Source organism: Mustelus asterias, chromosome 3 (genome assembly GCF_964213995.1).
Source record: "Mustelus asterias chromosome 3, sMusAst1.hap1.1, whole genome shotgun sequence".
Lineage (NCBI taxonomy): Eukaryota > Metazoa > Chordata > Chondrichthyes > Carcharhiniformes > Triakidae > Mustelus > Mustelus asterias.
The window spans coordinates 51,056,785-51,080,651 of NC_135803.1; the positions used below are offsets into that span (position 1 = coordinate 51,056,785).

The window sequence follows — 23,867 nt, forward strand, 5'->3', positions numbered from 1 at the left end:
CATTTAGTACAATCATGACTGATCTCATCTCAGCCTCAACTCCACTTTCCTGCCCATTCTCCATAACCCTTCAAGCCACTACTAATTAAAAATCTATCTATCTCCTCCTTAAATTTACTGTGTCTCGGCATCCACCGCATTCTGGGATACTGAATTCCACAGACTCACAACCATTTGAGAGAAGTAGTTTCTCCTCATCGCTGTTTAAAATCTGCAATCCCTTATCCTGAAACTATGACCTCTTGTTCTAGATTGCCCTACGACAGGAATCAATCTAGTGAACTTCCTCTGAACCGCCTCCAATGCAATTACATTCTTCCTCAAGTAAGGGGACCAAAATTGTGCATAATATTCCAATTGTGGTCTCACTAATACAGTATACAAAGAGAGCTGAACACAGTTTATTCACTCTTTCCTATGAAGAATAGGTGGGCCGAGTGCGTAGTTTTGCCAGGTTTGCAGTTACCCTATGTTGCATGGTGTATTTGACTGCACATGGGCATCACATGTAAATTCTGAGGTCTAGAAAAACTGGCAAGGATTCCAGTGTCCATCTCCAACTGTTGTGCGTCCATACTAACCAAGTGCATCATGCAGGTTAATGGTCAATTTCCTGGCCGTGGTCGCAATGCCTTCATTCTGTGTCAGTCCGCTGTACCATCAGCATTTGATTCACCTCCCCAAATCAGAGTGTGTCTATAGGGTGGCAAGGACCAGAATGCTACCCCAGTGACTGCAGCAGGACTGGTGGAAAGGTTGCTGATCTTGCAGGATGACCTTGAGGAGCCTGGTCCCAGGAATGCTGATTTCAAAGTGCGCAACTTCAAAATGGTTGGCAGCTGTCTCACTGACAGCAAAAGCACTGGTAGAATGGCAGTGGCGGGAGGAGGAATGCTGTTATCCTGAGCGAACACAGCAATTTTGTGCTCCACAGAACCATTGGCAGTCCCTTGAGGTGAAAACTTAGCAATCCTTGCAACATGTTGAAGAACAGATTGCTGGTCTGCTCTGAGACCTTGCAAACTATTTTGCATACTGATCTCCACGAGTATGATGGCAGCTGTCCAAGCTTGCGTGGGAGCACACGGAGGTTGCATAACTTCAGTCTGAGCTCCCAGCAGCAGCCGGACAATGAGTGAGTGCCTTAACTGCTTTTGTTGCAATGTAAGTTGACACATTAGCCATCAGACACTGCAGAGTTTGCATCCTGCCTGCATCAAAATCAATGATGTGGAGATGCCGGCGTTGGACTGGGGTAAACACAGTAAGAAGTTTAACAACACCAGGTTAAAGTCCAACAGGTTTATTTGGTAGCAAAAGCCACACAAGCTTTCGGAGCTGCAAGCCCCTTCTTCAGGTGAAGAAGGGGCTTGCAGCTCCGAAAGCTTGTGTGGCTTTTGCTACCAAATAAACCTGTTGGACTTTAACCTGGTATTGTTAAACTTCTTACTGTCAAAATCAATGGGCATAGGTTAATTAGTTGTTGAGATCTCCACACCCATTTTTGAGCCTTTTTGAATTTGCAGCCAAAACATTAAACAGATTGAAAATGATGGCCAGTAAAAGTTGCCTGTTCTTTTCTATAAACGTGGTAAAGTGCTGATTCTAATCAATAGAAGCGAAGCTTAAGTCACTTTTTGTTTATGCATGGCCATTGTACTTGGGTAGTTTGAGATTTAAAATAAATAAAATATGTACATTTCTCAACATTTACATCTCAGAGTAATAACCATTCCCATGTATGCACGTACATATGTGAAATATAGCAGCTCATCAAGGTGCCATCTCAAGAATGTTGGCTTGATCAGGTTTCTCCAATTCTCGTCAAATTATAGACTTTATGTATCCTCCCACTGACAGTCACTGAGAGCAGAAGAGGGTTATAAAGATACATCTTGCCTGTGGCAGATTGAACTCAGAATGACATGTTTTAAATGGAACAGTGCAAGCTATTGCTTCAGCTTTACTTTTAAGGTTGAATGTGAAAAAGTCAAGCTCAATTTGTTGTCTGTTCACCATCATTTTGTGTATTTTATTTCTGTGATTCATAGAATCATAGAATCCCTAAAGTACAGAAGGAGGCCATTCGACCCATCGAGTCTTCACAGTCAGCTATCCCACCTCATCCCCGTAACCCCATATATTTACCCTGCTCGTCCCCCTGACTCTATGGGGCAATTTAGCATGGCCAATCAACCTAACCCACACACCTTTGGATCTTCTCGTTCCCCACTGTTAATGGGGTTTCCTGTTGAATCCACCCCTCACTGCCATGAAACCTGCAGAGGGGGTGTGCCGTCATTGGGACAGGAAGATCCCGCCCGCGTGAATGGCCAGAAAGGTCTGTCGTTGGTATTTGCTACCAAATAAACCTGTTGGACTTTAACCTGGTGTTGTGAGACTTCTTACAGAAAGGTCTGGCCATAGACTCAGCTATTTCCCATTTGAAATATTAGCATGAAAAAGTGTTGCTCAAAAATTGTGACAATTAAGGTTAATGTGAACAGAAAACACATTCCATGTATTAAACGTTAATGTGAAAAGGTTAAAAATTCTATTAAGGCTATTTTTGTCACAAAGTGACTTTCTCAATATCTGAGACTCTGCAACTGCCTAACACATATCTACCCATAAGGGAATTTTCCCTTTGTGAAAGAAACTACTCAGACTTTTGACCTGTAGGTAGCCTGTGAGGCCAAATGTAAATTCACCTCTTCAGTCCCATTTTAAGATCTTAAGGCCTCCAATGATCTGCCATGAATTCCTCAGTGATGGCTCTTTTCCTTCCGGTTCTTCTGCAGATCAGCTTGCCTTGTTCTGTTGCCTAGGGAAAAGAGTTTCTGTCCCTGGTTGTGAAGTAATAATTTTCTTGCTCTTCCTAAAGCACAAGCAACAATGTGTCATTGCTTTTCTTTTGGCTGTTGGATGTTTACTGAAAAATGTAATAGGTGTTGTAGGAGGCGATGGCCTCGTGGTATTATTTAGCAACTCAGCTAATGTTCTAGGGACCGGAGTTCGAATCCCATCACTGCAGATAGTGGAATTTGAATTCAATAAAAATTAAGAATCCACTGATGACCATGAAACCATTGTCAATTGTCGGAAAAACCCATCTGGTTCACTAATTAGGGAAGGAAATCTGTCATCCTTAGGCAGTCTGGCCTATATGTGACTCCAGAGCCACAAGCAATGTGGCTGACTCTCAACTGCCCTCTGAAATGGCATAACAAACCACTTGGTTCAAGGGCAACGAGGGATGGGCAATAAATGCTGGCCAGCAAAAGATGCCCATGTCCCATGAATGAATGAAAAAAAAAGGAAATGTTACCGTGAAAACTTAGCAATGTCATACCACCAAAAAATCTAACAAATTGAATTAAGTGACACCTTTTTTTAAAAAAAGAACAATCACCTTTCTTTTCCTGCGTAAAAGACACAAAGAGATCCAAACTCTTTCGATGTGACATTGCTAACTTTGTACATATGAGCAAATTATTGATGAATGTATTAGTTGACATCGATAAATACAATTTGACCAATTGTCACATTACACAATTACTGTATCCAGCTCCTTTGCACCCTCCAAGACATAAACATTAGCAGCACATGTATTTAATTAAAGTAAATTAAGTTCTTCATCAAAAACATATTATTGCCATTCTGGATATAGCTATTTGATACATTAAATGTAGTTTCACTGACTTTGTTACATGTGATGGTGGTGCATGCATTTGACAACACTCCCAAATTATCAAAACTGTGTGTTTCTGTACAGAATTAATTATCAGAAATTTCCCACTTTGCACACATCCAGCCTCTTCTGATAAACAGAACAGAAAGCTGGTTAACAGAGAGGAAGCAAAGAGTTGGCATAAATGGGGCTTTTTCTGATTGGCAGTCAGTGACTAGTAGAGTTCCGTAGGGATCTGTGCTAGCATCTCAACTGTTCACATTGTGTATTAATGATTTGGAAGAGGGAACTAAATGTATTATCTCCAAATATGCAGATGATACAAAGTTGAATGGGAGGGTGAGCTGTGAGGAGGATGCAGAGATGCTTCAACACAAGTTGGACAGGCTGAGTTGACTGGGCATATACAAAGCAGATGCAGTATAATGTGGATAAATGTGAAGTTATCCACTTCGGTTGCAATAATAGGACGGCAGATTATTTGAATGGATGTAAATTCAGAGAGGTAGATAATCAGTGAGACCTTGGTGTCCTCCTGCATCAGTCACTGAAAGTAAGCATGCAGATACAATAGGCAGTAAAGAAGGCAAATGGTATGTTGGCTTCATAGTGAGAGGATTTGAGTATAGGGATAGGGATGTTTTTGCAATTGTATTGGGCGTTTGTGAGGCCACGCCTGTAGTATTGTGTGCAGTTTTGTTGTCCTTAACTGAGGAAGGATTTGCTTGCTATAGAGGGAGAACAGCGAAGGTTTACCAGGCTGATTCCTGAGATGGCAGGTCTGTCATATGAGAAGAGACTAAGTCGGTTAGAATTATATTCACTGGAGCTTAGAAGAGTGAGAGGAGATCTCACAGAAACATATAAAATTCTAACAGGGTTAGACAGGGTAGATTCAGAAAGAATGTTCCCAATGGTGGGGGAGTCCAGAACTCGGGGTCATAGTTTGAGGATAAGGAGTAAACCTGTTAGAACTGAGGTGAGAAGAAATTTCTTCACCCAGAGGATGGTGAGTGTATGGAATTCAATACCACAGAAAATAGTTGAGGCCAAAACATTGTTTGATTTCAAGAAGAAACTAGATATAACTCTTGAGGCTAAAGGGATCAAGGGATATGGGGGGACAGGGGGGAATCAGGATATTGAATTCAATGATCAGCCATGATCAAAATGAATGGTGGAGCAGGCCCGAAAGGCCTAATGGCCTACTCCAGCTTCTAGCTTCTATGATTCTATGTTACCTGAGCTTGAAATATGTTCAAATTAATTATTTCCTTTCAATTATTTAAAATCGTATACATTTTAAAACTGATTCAGCGCTTATCCCTGCCTCATGCTGCTGTAGTGATGATTCCCAATGGACTGTTGTTAGTGGCACTGGCATTAGGCACATTTTTAGAAACTATGTGGGCAGAAGCTGGTAATTTATATGGGAAATTGTGTGTAATGTGCAAAAATATTTCACAATAGATGATCATAGAATCTACTGTGCAGAATGAGCCCCTTTCGGCCCTTCGAGTCTGCACTGACCACAATCCCACCCAGATCCCATTCCTGTAATCACTCATATTTACCCGGCTAATCCCCCTGACACTCGGGTTAATTTAGTATGGCCAATCAACCGAATCCGCACATATTTGGAGTGTGGGTGGAAACTGGAGTACCCGGGGGAAACCCATGCAGACACGAGGAGAATGTGCAAACTCCACACAGACACTGACCCAAGGCTGGAATTGATCCCCGGTCCCTGGTGCTGTGAGGCAGCAGTACTAACCACTGTGCCACCGTAAGAAGAAGTGCTATCATTCAGGGTGCTGCTAAATTATTCCAAATTTCTAAGGCGCACTTTGCAAAACCCAACCTTTTAAGCAAAATAAATGTTTCTATTATAAAGTAGCTTACCAAAGATTATTTGAAACTGAATTATATTTAGAATGAGATTTTCTTCAAATTACCCAGGGATGAATTAAGCAAACTCTTTATCCAATCTTCGCATGATCCTTACACACTCTTAAAGCAAGCTCTCATTTCTCCTTTAACTATTCACCCCGTTTGGAATATTTATGATTTAATTATCAAAAGTCCTCTTAGTTTTATTTCTTAGACTTAGTGGGCGGAATTTTACAAGTCTTTTTCCAACTTTCCAGCTAGCGTGAAAAAGGGAGAGTTCCTGATCCGTTCCTTGGGCGAGTTCTCATGCCCAATCTTCTGCACTCAGTCTTTGAAAATATGGGCTAGACCATTTCTAGCCACTAGAGGCAGTGGGCGGGGCTTAATTTTCCAGACAGCCTGGAGCCCAGATCGGAGCCACAAACTGCATATGTGCAGAAAAAGGTGAAAAGAGAACAGCTCTCCTGGCAGAACCACCCCCTTCCCCTCCGAAGCCAGATACAGTCTCACCCTTACCTCCATGGACGTCAAGGACCCTCTCCCCACAGACCCCCTTGCACATGGCCCCCTCATCACCCCCCTGACCCCAATGGCTGACTGATATGACCTTTTCTCTCCCCTGCCCCTGAACATCACAGGCACAAATCTGCCCCCCATTCCATCGCACACCTGCAAGAGCTGTCTTGGCTTCTTGCCTATGGTAACAAGGCAAACTGCATTAAACTCGCTGGAATGCTCTAACGCGCGTGTGACTCGCTCAAACTGCGTGCAGCTGATCTGCGCTAACACGGGAGAGCTCCATAAAAACCCCAAGGATGGACAGACAGGCAGGCAGTGCAGGAAGAAATGGCCTCCAGGAAGACAGCTCCCCGTTTTTCTGATGCTGATCTGGCTAGGATGCTGGAGTCAGTGGAGGCAAAGCAGGACACCCTCTTCCCCCCCAGCAGGACGCCGTTCCAGGGGAAGGGATGGAAACGTAGTGTGGGAGGTGACGGTGGCATGTGTTAGTGCCAGGGCATTGGCCAGGAGACGTGGGAAGCAGTGCCACAAAAAATTGAATGACCTCATCTGGGCAGCAAGGATGAGTGTTTAACGTCATCTAGCATCTTCTCCCAAATGACCCCCAGGTCCCACCACCCCCAGCACCCTGCATGTTTCCAGCCCCTGACCCCCAAGCACCTCCCTCCTCCCCCCCCCCCCCCTCCCCCCTTCTCCCACAACAGTATCCCTTTGAGGGCCACCCACTGATACCTTGTGGGACTCGTGCCATCAGATTTTACATGACTCCTTCTGTCCTCACAGGAGAAGAATGCCCATAATCACCGGGAGAGGATGAAGACGGGGGGAGAGTGTTGTGCCCGAGATTCGGGCCCTCACCCCTTTTGAGGAGCGGGCACTGGAGCTTGTGGGAGAGGATCCACACTATTAGTGACAGCATGGTGCATAGTCGAGCTGGAACATAGAAGTGAGCACTCTCCAATCCTTCACTCATGGGAGATATCTCAAATAAGTTCATGCAGCCCAGATTCCTCTCACTCCCTTGCACTTAACCTTGTGTCCTGTGCTGCAGGAAAGGACCCTGACGTGCCTGGGCCATTTGGCATGCGGCCCCCACAGCTGCTCCCACCCATCCTGCCCCTGACAGCTCGGAAGACTCCTCAGAGGAAGCCGATGTGGGATTTCCGAGACTGACACCAGTTTTGCGTCAGCTTCCACCTTGCAATTCACCATCCCAGAGCCTCTCACGTCGGTGGGTCAAGTTAGTGGTGAGCCATCTGGGTCACTCTCTGCTGCGCACAGCACATCTGTTGATGTACATCAAATGGAAGAGTGGGAATGTCCGAGGCCTTTGGCACGCGGGGGCCTCCTGGAGGCGAGGACTCAGCTGGCCCCAGGCTACATGCTGGGCCTCTGCGATCACTCCTCCCTCAGCTACTGGAGATGCAGCAACAGAGCCAGGGAATGCAGGAGGGGCTGATGGCCACACTGGACCAACTGCGAGGCTATTGGGAGGAGTCCCAAAGTTTTCAGGCAGACTGGCTCTTGCCTGTCTTGCGTGGTTCCTAGGCCAAAACTGCAATGGTGGCATTTGTGGTGGAAAGCCTGGTGCAGAGAATCCTCGCCATGAGTTGCAGACTCCAAGCGAAGGCCGACTCACAGCAGGGCACAGCTGAGGGACTGAACAGGCTTTTTGAGATTTTGTGGCCCATGGATGAGAGGCTTGAGAGCTTGCAGGAGACCCAGCGGGACAGCACTGAGACACAGCGGACTATGGCTATAATCTTTGAAAATGTGGCCTAGTCACAGGGGTCATGGCTGAGGGGCTGCAGAGTGTGGCCCAGTCTCAGAGGGCACTTACTGCTGCCATTGACAGGTGGCCTCCAACTCAGAGGGCTATCGCTGAGGGCTCGACCACCATGACTAGGACACAGGTGGTCCTCCAGGACTGGCAGGGCCAGGTGACACCGGAGCTTCTGGAGCTCAATGCAGAAGCAGCACTATCCCATGGAGTGACCCAGGGGCTCACAGGAACCCCAAGAGAGGAGAAAGGACTCGAGCCCATGCAGAGTCCTTCCACTCAGGAGTTTGCAGTTGATGCCCCCCCCACCGCCCTGACACCGGGGCATCTCAGGGGCAGTGGGATGCAGAGGATGTCATGGATATGTCCCTGACACCTGGAAGCCGGCCAGGACCCTCAAGGTCCAGGCCCTCCAGAGGGCAGTTGACAAGGGCATCATAGGCCACGGGGTGTGGTAGGCAGCTGGCCACCTCCACGTCCGATGTACATCCTGGGGAGACACCGAGACATAGTGCTAGGCCACATAAAGTTAAGAAGTTGCGTGGCACTAAGATGGCACGGGTAAAGCCCAACACCAGTTAGATAGAATATTTAGGCACTTTAAAGTCTCACGTTAACATGTTTTTATATTATCACTTATGTTCTTTCACCCCACACCTGTGACTAATTTGTCTCTGATTAGCCATTGTCAGGAATGTACTGAGCTGCATGTTGATATCAGTGGGGGAGGCCCCTCAGTGCACAACTCCTGTGAAAATCAAGGCGCTCAAATAATTCACGGGATACAGTGGGTGCCATGCATTGGCAGCAACTTACAGCACCTGCCGTTGCATCCCCAGAACCCAGGAGAGATCCCCCACCCCCCCTCCACCCCCCGGGGGCCCTGCATGGATGTTTTGTTCTCCCTTACCCACCACCTAGATGTGGGCCCAGATGCCAGCTTGCATGCAGAGCTCAGGTAGGGGTCAGACTACTTTGCACCAGGGCATTGTCACGAAGGTGCATAGTGAGTCATCATCACCCTCCTGCCTGCCCCAGAAACCCACTCACACAGAGTATCCAGGCCCATCACTCTGGTGTGATGATATTGCAGGAGATTGTAGGACTGCACAGGGAAGGAGGGATGGAACCCAGGTAGGGCAACACAAGCCCTTAGTGACCAAAGCGTGTGGTGTTCAGGGCCTCCCTCGCTGCCCTCACATGCCTGACCTTTGCTGCCGCCAGCGCCTGGGTGGTGTTGCATGTTGTCATCCTCCTCCTCCTCCCCTTCCTCTTCCTCCTCCTCTTCCTCCTTCTCTGCCTCCTCCCCAGTGATGCCCGACTGATTGGCCTCCATGTCCTTATCCTCCAAAAGGTCTCCTCGCTGCTGTGCCAGGTTGTGAAGGGCACAGCACACGAACACAATGCGGGACGATATCAGGGGGCTATATTGGAAGGCTCCTCCAGTGCACTCCAGGCACCTGAACTGCATTTTGAGGAGCCCTGTGCACTGCCCCACGATTGAATGGGTGGCAACGTCGGCCTCATTATATCGGGTCTCTGCCCAAATCTCAGGCTTCAACACAGACGCATCAGCCAAGTCCAAAGCGGGTAAGCCATGTCCCCCATGAGCAATAACTACACCCTGAGCTCCTCCTCAAAGACCTCTGCAAGATCAGAGCTCCTCAATATGAAGCCGTCATGCACGTTGCCGGGGTGTCTGGTCACACAGCAACTGCACATTGATTGAATGAAAGCCCTTTCTGTTCATGAATCTTCCCGGCTTCTTCAGCGGGACCTTGAGGATGACGTGGGTGCAGTCTATACCCCCCTGCAAATTTGGATGGCTGCGAATCCTGCAGCCCGGGCTTCCTGCTGGGCCCGGTCCAGGTCAAATTTAATATACTGGCTAGCCTGGGCATACAGGACATCCGTGACCTCCTCCACACATTTGTGGATGGATGATTTGGAAATGCCACAAAGGTTTCCACTGGCAGTCTGGAAGGACAGTAAGAAGTCTCACAACACCAGGTTAAAGTCCAACAGGTTTATTTGGTAGCAAAAGCCACGAGCTTTCGGAGCGCTGCCCCTTCGTCAGGTAAGTGGGAGTTCTGTTCACAAACAGGACATATAAAGACACAAAAACTCAATTTACAAAATAATGGTTGGAATGTGAATCTTTACAGGTAATCAAGTCTTAAAGGTACAGACAATGTGAGTGGAGAGAGGGTTAAGCACAGGTTAAAGAGATGTGTATTGTCTCCAACCAGAACAGTTAGTGAGATTTTGCAAGTCCAGGCAAGTCGTGGTGGTTACAGATAATGTGACATGAACCCAAGATCCCAGTTGAGGCCGTCCTCATGTGTGCGGAACTTGGCTATCAGTCTCTGCTCAGCGACTCTGCGTTGTCGTGTGTCGTGAAGGCCGCCTTGGAGAACGCTTACCCGAAGATCAGAGGCCGAATGCCCGTGACCGCTGAAGTGTTTCCCAACAGGAAGAGAACATTCTTGCAGCGTATCAGGTAGACAACGTTGGCTGAGTTGCAAGAGTATGTACCATGTACCTGGTGGATGGTGTTCTCACGTGAGATGATGGCATCTGTGTCGATGATCTGGCACGTCTTGCAGAGGTTGCTGTGGCAGGGTTGTGTGGTGTCGTGGTCACTATTCTCCTGAAGGTTGGGTAGTTTGCCGCATGCGGACAATGGTCTGTTTGAGGTTGCGCAGTTGTTTGAAGGCAAGAAATGGGGGTGTGGGGATGGCCTTGGCGAGATGTTCTTCTTCATCAATGACATGTTGAAGGCTCCGGAGAAGATGTCGTGGCTTCTCCGCTCCGGGGAAGTACTGGACGACGAAGGGTACTCTGTCCACCGTGTCCCGTGTTTGTCTTCTGAGGAGGTCGGTGCGGTTTTTCGCTGTGGCGCGTCGGAACTGTCGATCGATGAGTCGAGCGCCATATCCTGTTCTTATGAGGGCATCTTTCAGCGTCTGGAGGTGTCTGTTGCGATCCTCCTCATCTGAGCAGATCCTGTGTATAGAGAGGGCTTGTCTGTTGGGGATGGCTTCTTTAACGTGTTTAGGGTGGAAGCTGGAGAAGTGGAGCATCATGAGGTTATCCGTGGGCTTGCAGTACAGTGAAGTGCTGAGGTGACCTCCTTAATGGAGATGCATGTGTCCAAGAATGCAACCGATTCCGGAGAGTAGTCCATGGTGAGTCTGATGGTGGGATGGAACTTGTTGATGTCATCATATAGTTGTTTCAGTGATTGTTCACCAAGAGTCCAAAGGAAGAAAATGTCATTGATGTATCTAGTGTATAGCATCGGTTGAAGGTCCTGTGCGGTGAAGAGGTCTTGTTCGAACCTGTGCATGAAGATGTTGGCATATTGAGGTGCGAATTTGGTCCCCATGGCTGTCCCGTATGTCTGGATGAAGAACTGGTTGTTGAAGGTGAAGACATTGTGGTCCAGGATGAAGCGGATGAGTTGTAAAACTGCATCTGGAGACTGGCAGTTGTCGGTGTTGAGTACTGAGGCAGTTGCCGCAATGGAATCGTCGTGGGGGATGCTGGTGCAGAGTGCCGAGACATCCCTTGTGACGAGAAGTGCTCCTGGTTCAACTGCTCTATGGGTGCTGAGTTTCTGTAGGAAGTCCGTAGTGTCACGGCAAAAGCTGGGGGTTCTTTGTACAATGGGTTTCCGGATGCCCTCGACTTGACCGGAGAGGTTCTCACACAGGGTCCCATTCCCATTGCACCTAGAAAGGAATAATTTGATTAGGGATAGTCAGCACGGTTTTGTGAAGGGTAGGTCGTGCCTCACAACCCTTATTGAGTTCTTTGAGAAGGTGACCAAAGAGGTGGATGAGGGTAAAGCGGTTGATGTGGTGTATATGGATTTCAGCAAAGCGTTTGATAAGGTTCCCCATGGTAAGCTTTTGCAAAAAATACGGACACATGGGATTGAGGGTGATTTAGTGGTTTGGATCAGGAATTGGCTAGCTGTAAGAAAACAGAGGGTGGTGGTTGATGGGAAATATTCATCCTGGAGTTCAGTTACTAGTGGTGTACCACAAGGATCTGTTTTGGGGCCACTGCTGTTTGTCATTTTTATTAATGACCTGGATGAGGGCGTGGAAGGATGGATTAGTAAATTTGCGGATGACTCTAAAGTCGGTGGAGTTGTAGACAATGCAGAGGGAAGTGGCAGGTTACAGAGGGACATAGATAAGCTGTAGAGCTGGGCTGAGAGGTGGCAAATGGAGTTTAATGCGGAAAAATGTGAGGTGATTCACTTTGGAAGGAGTAACAGGAATACAGAGTACTGGGCTAATGGTAAGATACTTGGTAGTGTGGATGAACAGAGGGATCTGGGTGTCTATGTGCATAGATCCCTGAAAGTTGGCACCCAGGTTGATAGGGTTGTTAAGAAGGCATACGGTGTGTTAGCTTTTATTGGTAGAGGGATTGAGTTTCGGAGCCAGGAGGTCATGCTGCAACTGTACAAAACTCTGGTGCGGCCGCATTTGGAGTACTGCGTACAGTTCTGGTCGCCGTATTATGGGAAAGATGTGGAAGTGTTGGAAAGGGTGCAGAGGAGATTTACCAGGATGTTGCCTGGTATGATGGGAAAATCGTATGAGGAAAGGCTGAGGGGCTTAAGGTTGTTTTCGTTAGAGAGAAGAAGGTTAAGAGGTGACTTAATAGAGGCATGCAAGATGATCAGAGGATTAGATAGAGTGGATAGTGAGAGCCTTTTTCCTCGGATGGTGATGGCTAGCACGAGGGGACATAGCTTTAAATTGAGGGGTGCGAGATATAGGACAGATGTTAGAGGTAGGCTCTTTACTCAGAGAGTAGTAAGGGCGTGGAATGCCCTGCCTGCAGCTGTAATGGACTCGTCAACATTCAGAGCATTCAAATGGTTATTGGATAAACATATGGATGATATTGGAATAGTGTAGATTAGAGGGGCTTTAGATTGGTTCCACTGGTCGGCGCAACATCGAGGGCCGAAGGGCCTGTACTGCGCTGTTATGTTCTATGATACGATGGGATGGCCGGGTGTGTTTGCCAGGTGTATCTTCGGGAGGCAGTAGAGATCTCCAACGCGGGGAGTACGTATATTATTTTGTAAATTGAGTTTGTGTCTTTATATGTCCTGTTTGTGAACAGAACTCCCATTTACCTGACGAAGGAGCAGCGCTCCGAAAGCTCGTGGATTTTGCTACCAAATAAACCTGTTGGACTTTAACCTGGTGTTGTGAGACTTCTTACTGTGTTTACCCCAGTCCAACGCCGGCATCTCCACATCAGTCTGGAAGGACCCAGTGGCGTAAAGGTTTAAGGCGGCCGTCACTTTCACAGCCACCGGGGGTGGGTGCCCCACTGTGCCCCGAGGTGCCAGGTCCTGCAACAAATGGCACAGGTGTTGCATTGTCCTTTTGGAGTCAGAGCCATCAGCTGCACTCAATGTCCGACAGTTGCTCAAAGGACATTTGCATGCAGAATTGCCGGCGTCTCCACTCCCTCCTTCTCCTGCACCCCCACCCCCTCCCGGTGCGAATGGGGGCCACGTCCTGCCTCCGGCAGCCGTCTCCCTCTACTCCTGTGAGTGGTAAGACCTGAGCCTTCTCTGCCCGTATTTCATCCTCCTGCTCCTCCTCCTCCTCAGATCCAGCAGCAACCAAAGGAACAGCAAGATGACTGCACTACAAAAGCCATCTCGTCAATCTGAAGGGGTGGGGGGTGGCCCGGGGGGGGGGGGGGGGGGTGGGGGTGAAGTTTGGGGAAGGGGAGAGACAGATGGAGAGGCTAAAGAACCAAGCTCACCCCCAGCCTAGCAACACACACACCTGACATCCCCCCCCCCAACTGCCCCCAGCAACACACACTCCCCATACCCCCCCACCGCCCCAGCAACACACACTCCCCATACCCCCCCACTGCCCCAGCAACACACACTCCCCACATTCCCCCCACACAGCCCCCCAGCAACACACACTACTCATATCCCCCCACGGCCCCAACAACACACCAACCCCATACCCCCCACACAGCCCCCCAGCAACATGCACTCCCCACATTCCCCCCACTGCCCCTTGCAACACACACTCCCCATACCCCCCCCCCCCACACAGCCCCCCAGCAACACACACTACTCATATCTCCCCACAGCCCTGCAAAATGGCAACGCAGCATCCACCCCCCCCCCCATGCACTCACAAACACACACCCATAACCCATGAAGTAGTGGTCATAGACAATGCTGCTTGACAAGTTTGAGGCTACAGCACTGCCACTTCAGAGAGTTTCCAGCCCATCCCCCACCAACACTAGGACCCAGATTCGGTGCTATGACCCGAGGTCAGCGCTCCGACCCGGCTCTGTGCTGAGAGTCCGAAGTTGGACCCAATGAGCAGCAACTGCCCCCCCGCCTCTGAGCAGCACGGAGCAGTTTGAAAGCGCAGACTTACCTCCTCACTCACCCTCACTGCTCAAGTGACTGAAACTGACTTATAGTTGAGGTGTTTTCCTGACCGATCCAGCTGCCGAGAATGAGGTGGTTAAGGCAGGTGAGCTGGGAGTGAGACTCACTAATTATGATGAATGCAAAAAAATGCAAAGTGACATTTTGGGTTGGGTCCCGATCATGCCGATTTTTATTTGGTGGTGAAATGGGAATGGGCGCAAATGCGGGCGCCATTCCCACTAGTCGCATCACGCCTGATTTTACGACTTTTTCCCGTCGCAAGAGGCGTGACGAGGTTGTAAAATTCCACCCAGTACTTCACTCTCGTTTAGCATTCAAACTTCAGGAAAGGTCAGCACAATTACAAAATCACAAAGGCACCAGTATAGAAAAGAGAACCCTATTTCTAATCCTCTCGCCAGAAAAGGAGCGAGAAGAGGTGAAATCATAGAAACCCTACAGTGCAGAAGGAGGCCATTCGGCCCATCGAGTCTGCACCGACCACAATCCGACCCAGGCCCTACCCCCACATATTTACCTGCTAATCCCTCTAACCTACACATCTCAGGATACTAAGGGGCAATTTTTAACCTGGCCAATCAACCTAACCCGCACATCTTTGGACTGTGGGAAGAAACCAGAGCACCTGGAGGAAACCCACGCAGACACGAGGAGAATGTGCAAACTCCACACAGACAGTGACCCGAGCCGGGAATCGAACCCTGGACCCTGGAGCTGTGAAGCAGCAGTGCTAACCACTGTGCTACCGTGCCGCCCGTAAAATCGGGCTCTATTTTCTGTAGGGTCTGAATACTTAATCCTCATTTCTTCTCTTCATAACTTAGGATTTTTAAGTTTATTTATTAGTGTCACAAGTAGGTTTACATTAACACTGCAATGAAGTTACTGTGAAAATCCCCTAGTCGCCACATTCCGGCACCTGTTCGGGTACACGGAGAGAGAATTTAGCATGGCCAATGCACCTAACCAGCATGTCTTTCACACTGTGGGAGGAAACCAGAGTGCCCGGAGGAAACCCACGCAGACACGGGGAGAACATGCAGAGTCTGCACAGACAGTGACCCAAACCGGGAATTGAACCCGGGTCCCTGATGCTGTGAGGCAGCAGTGCTGACCATTGTGCCACCGTGCCGCAGGTTATTTAGGCCTTTTGAATCAAGATGATCTTTCAAAAAAATGGTACCATTAGTTTTTACAGAGCATGTTTGTGTTTGTGCGCAGCAGCCACAGCGCGTGGCGGAGTCAGCATGGGACCAGCTGGAGATAGAGCTAGAGGGAGGAGAGTGGAAGATCCACGCTGGAGAGTCCAGAAGAGACCAAAGGGCAGGAATGGTTCAGGAGCAGGTGCGTTTGTCCTCTCTCAGACTGAACTGCAGTCTTATCCACTGTAATAACAGAATGCAGGAGATTGAGCTGTAGCTCATCCAGATGAGAGAGAACGTACATTGTACAAAAGCAGGAATGCTCAGCATGAATGGGGTCAGGATTGAGACCCAGAGATCTTCAGCAAGACCAGCAGAACCCCAAAGTAGATTAAGTAAAAGACATTGTTGCTTTCTTTTTCAGAAATAGTTTGTTTTTCCAATGGTGAGGAAGTGTTGACTCCTGACTACTTCATATTTGTAACTGTGGACTTTATCTCAAAGCAGCCTTGATCAGCTGTGAAGTAGAAGCAGGCAGTGTGTGTAAGAGTTAGTTTTCACTTTTACCACACAGGTGGTAATGTGGCAAAGTAGTTCACCCACCAATCCTGGAACCCACAAGATTTCTATCCAATTAACCTAGATAAGGCAGCTAATTATTTCTGAATTAATCCCAAGCTTTCCATCTCCGCATTACATATGTTGATCACTGTGTGAGAAAGTCCTGATATCAGTCCAAAATTTGACTTTGTTTAAATGCAGGACTCTTTGTCATATTGTCCCAATATTAATATATAACTTTGACTTTTTCCACATTGCATAACTCAATCGCTATGGAGCCTGAGAAGCCCTAGCTTCTCTAATCTCCCCTCACGACATTGGCCTTTGATAATAGAGGAATGCCACGTGACTTTTCTCCAGCAATTCTTTGAACTTCAGTGTCTTCCTTGTGTCTTGATGATCAGAATCATGCACACTACTCAAGGTGGAGTGTACAATTGCCGTAACTGTATAAAGAAATAAATTTCTGAGTCAATAAAATCTAATTTGAAAAAGGAAAACAACTATAGACAAGCAGAGGTAGAGATTCCTCACAGAACCACAGAATTGATACAGTGCATGAGCCGTTTGGCCCCTCATGTCTGCACTGGCCCTCCAAATGAGCAATTCTCTGAGTGCCATTTCTCCCCTCCTCGATCTTGCAGATTCTTAATTTCCCTAAAACAGTTATGTTTGAGGAAAGAATGTATGAATGTGCAGTGAATGACCTTCATGTAATAAATATTAATGAAGTTTAATGATTATAGGGTAATTAATTAATATTTCGAAGGTGCGCTTGTTATAAATGTTATTTATGCAGCTGTATAATTTGCTTGGGCCGAACTACAAATTGGAACTGAAGAAAGGAAAGCAAGCAACTTTTATCCTTGCAATGTATTTTTGCTTAAATAAAGGGGCTATTGCCACCTGGTGGCCAGGAATAAATAGCAGTTTCTAAATTTGAGAGGAAGAATTTGTTTGACCAGGAAGTATTAGGGTGGGTGTCATATGTCAGGGTTTTTGACTACTTTGCCTTGAGGTGTAATTAAATTTAAAAATAATACTTTTAAATTCAGCTTTGCAGCAAGAGTTCAGATTAAGGGGGCAGCCACATGCTGGCAATGTGTATCAACATTGACAATGCATTTGGGTTCCCAAACCTCCAAGAATAAGGTTTTCACCCCTCGTCAGATGCCCCCTGGAGGTTTAGAAACACAGGAGCAGGATTAGGCAATTTAGCTCCTCAAGCCTGTTCCATTATTCATTGAGATCATGGATAATCTCTGTGACCTAACTCCATAAACCTGACATTGCCCCATTGGAGGTGATGGCACACGGGGAGACAGTGGTGTAGTGGTATTGTCGTAGAATAGAATCATAGAATCCCTACAGCGCAGAAAGAGGCCATTCACCACCAATAATCCCACCTAGGTCCTATCCCCGTAACCCCACGTATTTACCCTGCAAATCCTCCTGACACCAAGGGGAATTTAGCATGGCCAATCAACCTAACCTGCAAATCTTTGGAGTGTGGAAGGAAACCGGAGCACCCGGAGGAAATCCACGCAGACACGGAGAGAATGTGCAAACTCCACACTGAAGCTGGAATTAAACCTGGGTCCCTGGTGCTGTGAGGCAGCAATGCTAACTACTATGCCACCGTGCCGCTCCCCATGGACTAATAATCCAGAGACCCAGGGTAAAGTTCTGGGGACCCGTGTTTAAATCCTGCCATGGCAGACGGAGAAATTTGAATTCAATAAAAATCTGGAATTAAAAACCTAATGATGATTGTCATCTGGTGCACTAATGCTCTTTAGGGACGGAAATCTGCATTCCTTACCTGGAGTGGCGTATATACGACTCCAGACCCACAGCAATGCTCTCTGAAATGGCCTAGCAAGCCACTCAGTTCAAAGACAATTAGGGATGAGCCATAAATGCTGACGCAGCCAGCAATGCCCATATCCCATGAACAAATTTAAAAAAAACCTCCCTTAATGCTCCAGTTAACTAAAATCTATCTCGGTTTTAAAATTGACAATTGATCTAGCGCAGTTGCTTTTTTTCCGAACAGAGCTCCAAATTTCTATCACCCTTTGTACGCCAAAGTGTTTCCTAATTTCAGTCCTGAAAGCCCTCATGTCCTCTAGTCCTAGTCTGTATATAGTTTCTCTCCATTCACCTTATCTGTCCCCCTTAATCTGTTGAAAACTTTGATCAAATCACCCTTTAACCTTCTAAATTCCAGAAAATGCAGCCCTAGCTTGTGTGGTCCTTTCTAATTTAATCATAGAAATTTGGTTATCATTCTGGTAAACCTACATTGCACTCTCCCAAGCTCAATCTACCCTTCCCAAGGTGCAGTCTCAGTATTCCATGTGTGGTCTAAGCAGGGCTGTGTATGAATGCATCTTGATATAAAGTCCAGCAGTACATTAGCCAATTTAATTATTTTCTGTATTTGTTCATGACATTTTAGTGATCTGTGTAACTAGACTGCAAAGGCATCTAGCCACATGGTGCTTGCCTAAAGTTTATTAATGTTATTCCATTTTCCTCACCTCTCATCTCCCACCCTCCATAAACCTAAACTCATCCAAAACTCTATTGCCTGCATCCTAACACGCACTAAATTCCTTTCACCCATCATTCCCATGTCACATTCTGAGCAATGCTGTGATTAAAAAACCTTCATCCTTGATTTCATGCCTCCCTATCCCTGTAATCTCCTCTAACTCTACAACTAGATCTTTTCCAATTCTGTCCTCTTGAACATTCCCAATTTTAATATTCCACTCACGGCGGCTGTTCTTTCTACTACCTAGATCCTATGCTCTGGAATTCTGTCCCTAAACTTCTCTGCATTATTATTTCTATTTCCTCCTCTAAGATGCTCCTATATACATACCTTTGCCCCAGCTTTGGGTCATTTGCTCTAATATCTCCTCTTGTGGCTCACTGTTGAATATAAATACAAGTTGTTGTTGTAAAGTTAGGTCACATGCGCTAAACACTTTCCCCTAACCGTTCTGTCTCAGAGGAAACATGACATTAACCAAACCCAAGCTCAGGGTGGCACGGTGGCACAGTGATTAGCACTGCTGCCTCACAGCTCCAGGGGCCTGGGTTCAACTCCTGGCTTGGGTCACTGTCTGTGTGGAGTTTGCATGTTCTCCCTGTGTCTGCGTGGCTTTCCTCTGAGTGCTCCGGTTTCCTCCCACAGTCCAAAAGATGTGCTGGCTAGATGAATTGGCCATGCTAAATTCTCCCTCAGTGGACCCGAACAGGCGCCGGAATGTGGCGACTCGGGGATTTTCACAGTAACTTCATTACAGTGTGAATGTAAGCCTACTTGTGACTAATACATTTTTAAAACCTTTGCATGCTGTTTTCCTGTGTTTGATATTTGTGAAATATGTTAATTTGGCCAATGAAGCTTCAAATATCCTTGAAAACATCTGTAAAAAAGTTCAGGTCAATTGAAAAATATATTTATTAAAATGATTTCTGATGGAGCTAGCTAAGATTGTTTGGAGCTTGAGGGAAGAATCCATTGGGGGGGAGAAAAATGTCTCTTGCCTGAGGAATATTTGAGATTTAAGTGTGCTTGTGAAATTTCTGCAGCAAGAGAAAAAGTGGGGAACATTCCAAACATTCCACAAAAAATGTGAGGAAAAGCGAATCTCCCAACCATGTTCTTAACGAAATTGCTGCTTTCAGAGAGAAATGAGTGCACTGCAGCCTCTTTTAAGAAAGTCTGCATTGCAAAGATGTGGAAACTTGTGTCTCGAACGCTGCTGCCATTGTGGGAGAAAGCATATCTCCAGTTAGTGCAAATTGAAGGATGTGAACTGTTATATGTGCTTAACAATTAGATGGACAACACAAGTGTGTAGAAATAAGAAAAACTCGCTGGCAATTCCTAATGTACTTTTACAAAATTGAACGGAATTAAACATCCAATTTCCCACCTTTGTTGCAATTAAATACTGTCTCAAATCAGCCCTCAGAATGGTCTGTGCAAATAGTTAAACAAACACTTTAAGTAAATACTGCATTCTGCCCAGAGAGAAAAAAAAACTTTGCTCTGTAGTGCTATGTGGACAGGAAAATCTGCACTCTGTATTGGAGCCTTTAGCTGCTGAACTACAGAGCAGCCAGAAACCTGCTTGAATTTAATTGAAGCTTGGGCTTGGTTAATGTCATGGAAGTAAAAAGCTGCAGAAAACTCAGTAAGACAAGAATTGAGTGGCACATAAAGCATTGGTAATGAATGTATGAGTGAGTGGCTGAGTGAGTGAGTGACTGAGTGGATGTCTCAGTAGGTGAGTGAGTGGGTGAGTGACTGAGTGGTTGGGTGGCCATTTGCATTCAGAGTTTGGGAAAGGGCGCTGGGTGAATGACAATTTACAAATCTAAAGTTAAAAGTGAAGATGGTAGGAGACGAAAGAGTAAGATCGGGACAAGCTTTGAGCCAATACTGTTTAATTGTCAATGAATTTGCATCCTACAACACCTGGGTTCAAATGAGACTTAAACCACAATCTTTGAAGCAACTATGATATGTCTGCAGAACCTGTCAATAAAAGTGCATCACAAAGATGATTGCAATCCTGTGGAAAGATTCTACAGAATTTATAGAAGTGTACAGTAGCATGGAGAAAATGACAATTTTCACAAACAAGTGAAGAATCTTCACAGACTTCTGCAGGGGAGCCCGAACAGTCGAGAAGTGTTAATCAGTGCTCTCGCACAAATACTGTGCTGGTACTATTGAAAGAATGAGCATCCTGCTTTCAGAATCTATCACAGCCAGGTAATTGGTTAGAAAGAGCAATCCTGGTGGATTTTACCCACATTAGAAATATCTTACAACTGCTCTCATATAAAAGGTCATTCTGCTGGTATTCGCAGAGTAAGGAGTCTAACAACACCAGGTTAAAGTCCAACAGGTTTATTTGGTAGCAAACGCCACTAGCTTTCGGAGCGCTGCTCCTCTCCGAAGGCTAGTGGCGTTTGCTACCAAATAAACCTGTTGGACTTTAACCTGGTATTGTTAGACTCCTTACTGTGTTTACCCCAGTCCAACGCCAGCATCTCCACATCATGTTATTCGCAGAGCCAGTGTTATGGCAGGAAGGAAACTTGATAATGCAAATTCCTTCCAATGTAATTGCAGCTTCTCCCGCTCCAGCAGGGTTTCTGATAAGACTGCAAAACCCCTGAGAGGAATAAGTCTTGGCACCACTTCGTTGTGTTTGGCTGTGCTGTTTGAGGGACTTGCATGTCTTTAGACCAAGACCCTTAAAACCCAATTTTAAGCTGCAGCCACAGTTGCTTCTCCAGACACTGCCTCATTTACAGAGTAGGGTAAGTACAATTGCTACTGACAGCTTATTATCTACTGTTAAGATAGAATTTCCCAAAAGTCTGCACAGAAAAATAAAGTCCTCAACATTCATTAGCTATGGAAGTCTTGTTGTTTTTGCTATGCTGGTTTCCTTGGTGAACCTGTAAAATCAGTTCTGACATTTGTTTATAAGTTCCCTGATTTAAAAATGAATAAATCACTGATTAGCATGACAATGGAGGTAACCAAGGTAGGAAGGTTTATCATTGGTCGGGTAATATGTGGACTTTCTCATACATCCACGTATTCTTATATGTTTTCTCTCCTCATAGCTTCATTCTTCATATTTATTCTTTTTTTGGCATTTCTTGCAATTTCCTGATACTGAATGCTTTATATTAAATAAACTAACGTAGTGTGAAGGATTAATTTTAAATATGAAATAGACATAATCAGTGATGTAAAATCACATGACAACAGAGTAGGCTGACCGATAGTTCTATGTAGAGCCTCCTGTTACTATACTGTATAGTTAGCAGTGTGTTCAATAAAAGGTTAAGTTTAGCAGCCTTGCTTCCAGCTGTATCTATAAATTCCCTCATGGGCAACCTATTCTTAGGCCCCAACGATGATAACAAATAGTGACAGTGGAAAACGTGATGGAAAAAACATCAAGTAAAGAGCTCAGAGTCTCGGATAAACAGTGAGAGAAACAACTGAGAGACAAGGACACCAATAGAACTTGAAGAAAGACTATCGTGAAGGAAAGCCATGGAGAAAATCCTTCCTTTGTCTGAGTACTTCAACTAAGTGGAAGGCCTTGATTAAGCCAGGAAGTGGCAGTTCTGTTTTTTTTAATTTTGTTCGTTCATGGGATAAGAGCATCACTGGCTGGCCAGCATTTATTGCCCATCCCTAATTGCCCTTGAACTGAGTGGCATTTCAGAGGGCATTTAAGAGTCAACCACATTGCCGTGGCTCTGGAGTCACATGTAGACCAAACCAGGTAAAGGTGGCAGATTTCCTTCCCTAAAGAACATTAGTGAACCAGATGAACCATTAGTGTTCCGACATTCGACAATGGTTTTATGGTCATCAGTAGATTCTTAATTCCAGATTTTTTATTTAACTGAATTCGAATTCCACCATCTGCCATAGCGGGATTCGAACCCAGGTCCCCAGACGTTAGCTGAGCTTCTGGATTAATAGCCTAGCGATAATATCACCCGGCCATTGTCTCCCCTGTCATAGGTTTACCAGGTACAGAACTGCTCCAGGACTAGCTAAGAAGTCTAGTAAGTAACGGGCCAGTATCCTTCTCTACACCATAGACAGTAGTGCAGAGAATGTGATGGTCTGACAGGGCATAAAGAAAGAGACTGACATACAATAATGATTATAAAAACATTTGATACTTACTTCCGCCTTAGAAGGAGCACCATCATAGAATGGGTAAAGTAAATAGACATTCCCAAGGCCAGGAGATTGTATAGATTCCATCATTAACGCTTCATATTAACGAGTTCAGAATTGTGAATATGGATCCCTGAAGGTGAATTAATTCGGAACTGCATTGTTGTGGAAGTCTTGGAAGAAAATTTATCAAATTTTCTGCAGTCGAGGGAAGACGTTTTGCTATTTAAGGCTATGCAGTTAACAACATAAGCAAAAATGAGGAAGAAAAATTGTGTATTTATTCAAGACGATAAGGAGACTTTATGGAGAAAAACAACTAACACTGCAGTTTGTAGGTCACAGAAGTAGCAGCGCACCTACTCAAAAACTGGAAAGGAGCAAAAAGCTGTAATTATTCAGTGGAGTGGGAGGGCGATCAGCCATGAAGGGGAGAGGCAGTGACAGACACATCTCGATCTGAGCATGCGCAATGGTGCCCTCCGCTGCAATCTGCCGGCTTTCAGCAAGCGTAGGCCCCAGCCCTTCCCCCTGCTGGCAGGAAACAGATGTTGCATTATCTTTTTCACAGAGTGAGGCAAGATTCAATTTTTAACTCACCCATTCTCATTCAGCACTTAGAATGTTTTTGGTAAGATCTTCGATTTGGGTGTAAGTTGCATGCATGATTTTCCCCCAGCAATAATGCATTCATTTGTGGCATTCAGAATCACAGGTAACATTTTCAAAAAGGTCAGGAAAGTGCCCAGTGTCTGGTACACTGACAATTGAATGTTTTCATCAATTTTCCTTTTAAATGTTTCCACTTTCCCCCTCCCTACTTTCTGCTGAAGTACAGTTCCACATATGTTAGCAATCCTCCACTGTTTAAATATGCTTCCTCGGGAAAGCAGCATGACATCACTAGAAGGGAAGTGTCTCATACAATCCAGTTTTAGTTTCACTTTTGTCTGTGAGCAGAACACAGCACAGCTCTGATGTCTTTAAGCTTTCCTGTGCAGTCACTATGCTGCATTTGCAACATTCTCCGATAAAGTGGCTTTGTTGTAGTTTGACCAAAATATCAAGGG

General features: G+C 46.0%; 1 protein-coding gene across 5 annotated transcripts in view; it reads left to right on the plus strand.

The window, feature by feature from the left end:
* The window catches only part of pxylp1 (2-phosphoxylose phosphatase 1), a 173,496-nt gene that overhangs the window by 72,608 nt on the left and 77,021 nt on the right, over window positions 1–23,867 (plus strand). For 2 of the 5 annotated variants that reach the window (XM_078202353.1, XM_078202361.1), the window contains exon 3: window positions 15,571–15,693. The exons of the other annotated variants lie outside the window; for them this stretch is intronic. In XM_078202353.1, the coding sequence (XP_078058479.1) occupies window positions 15,571–15,693 (123 nt within the window). The remainder of the gene's footprint in view (window positions 1–15,570; window positions 15,694–23,867) is intronic. 5 annotated transcript variants of the gene reach the window in all.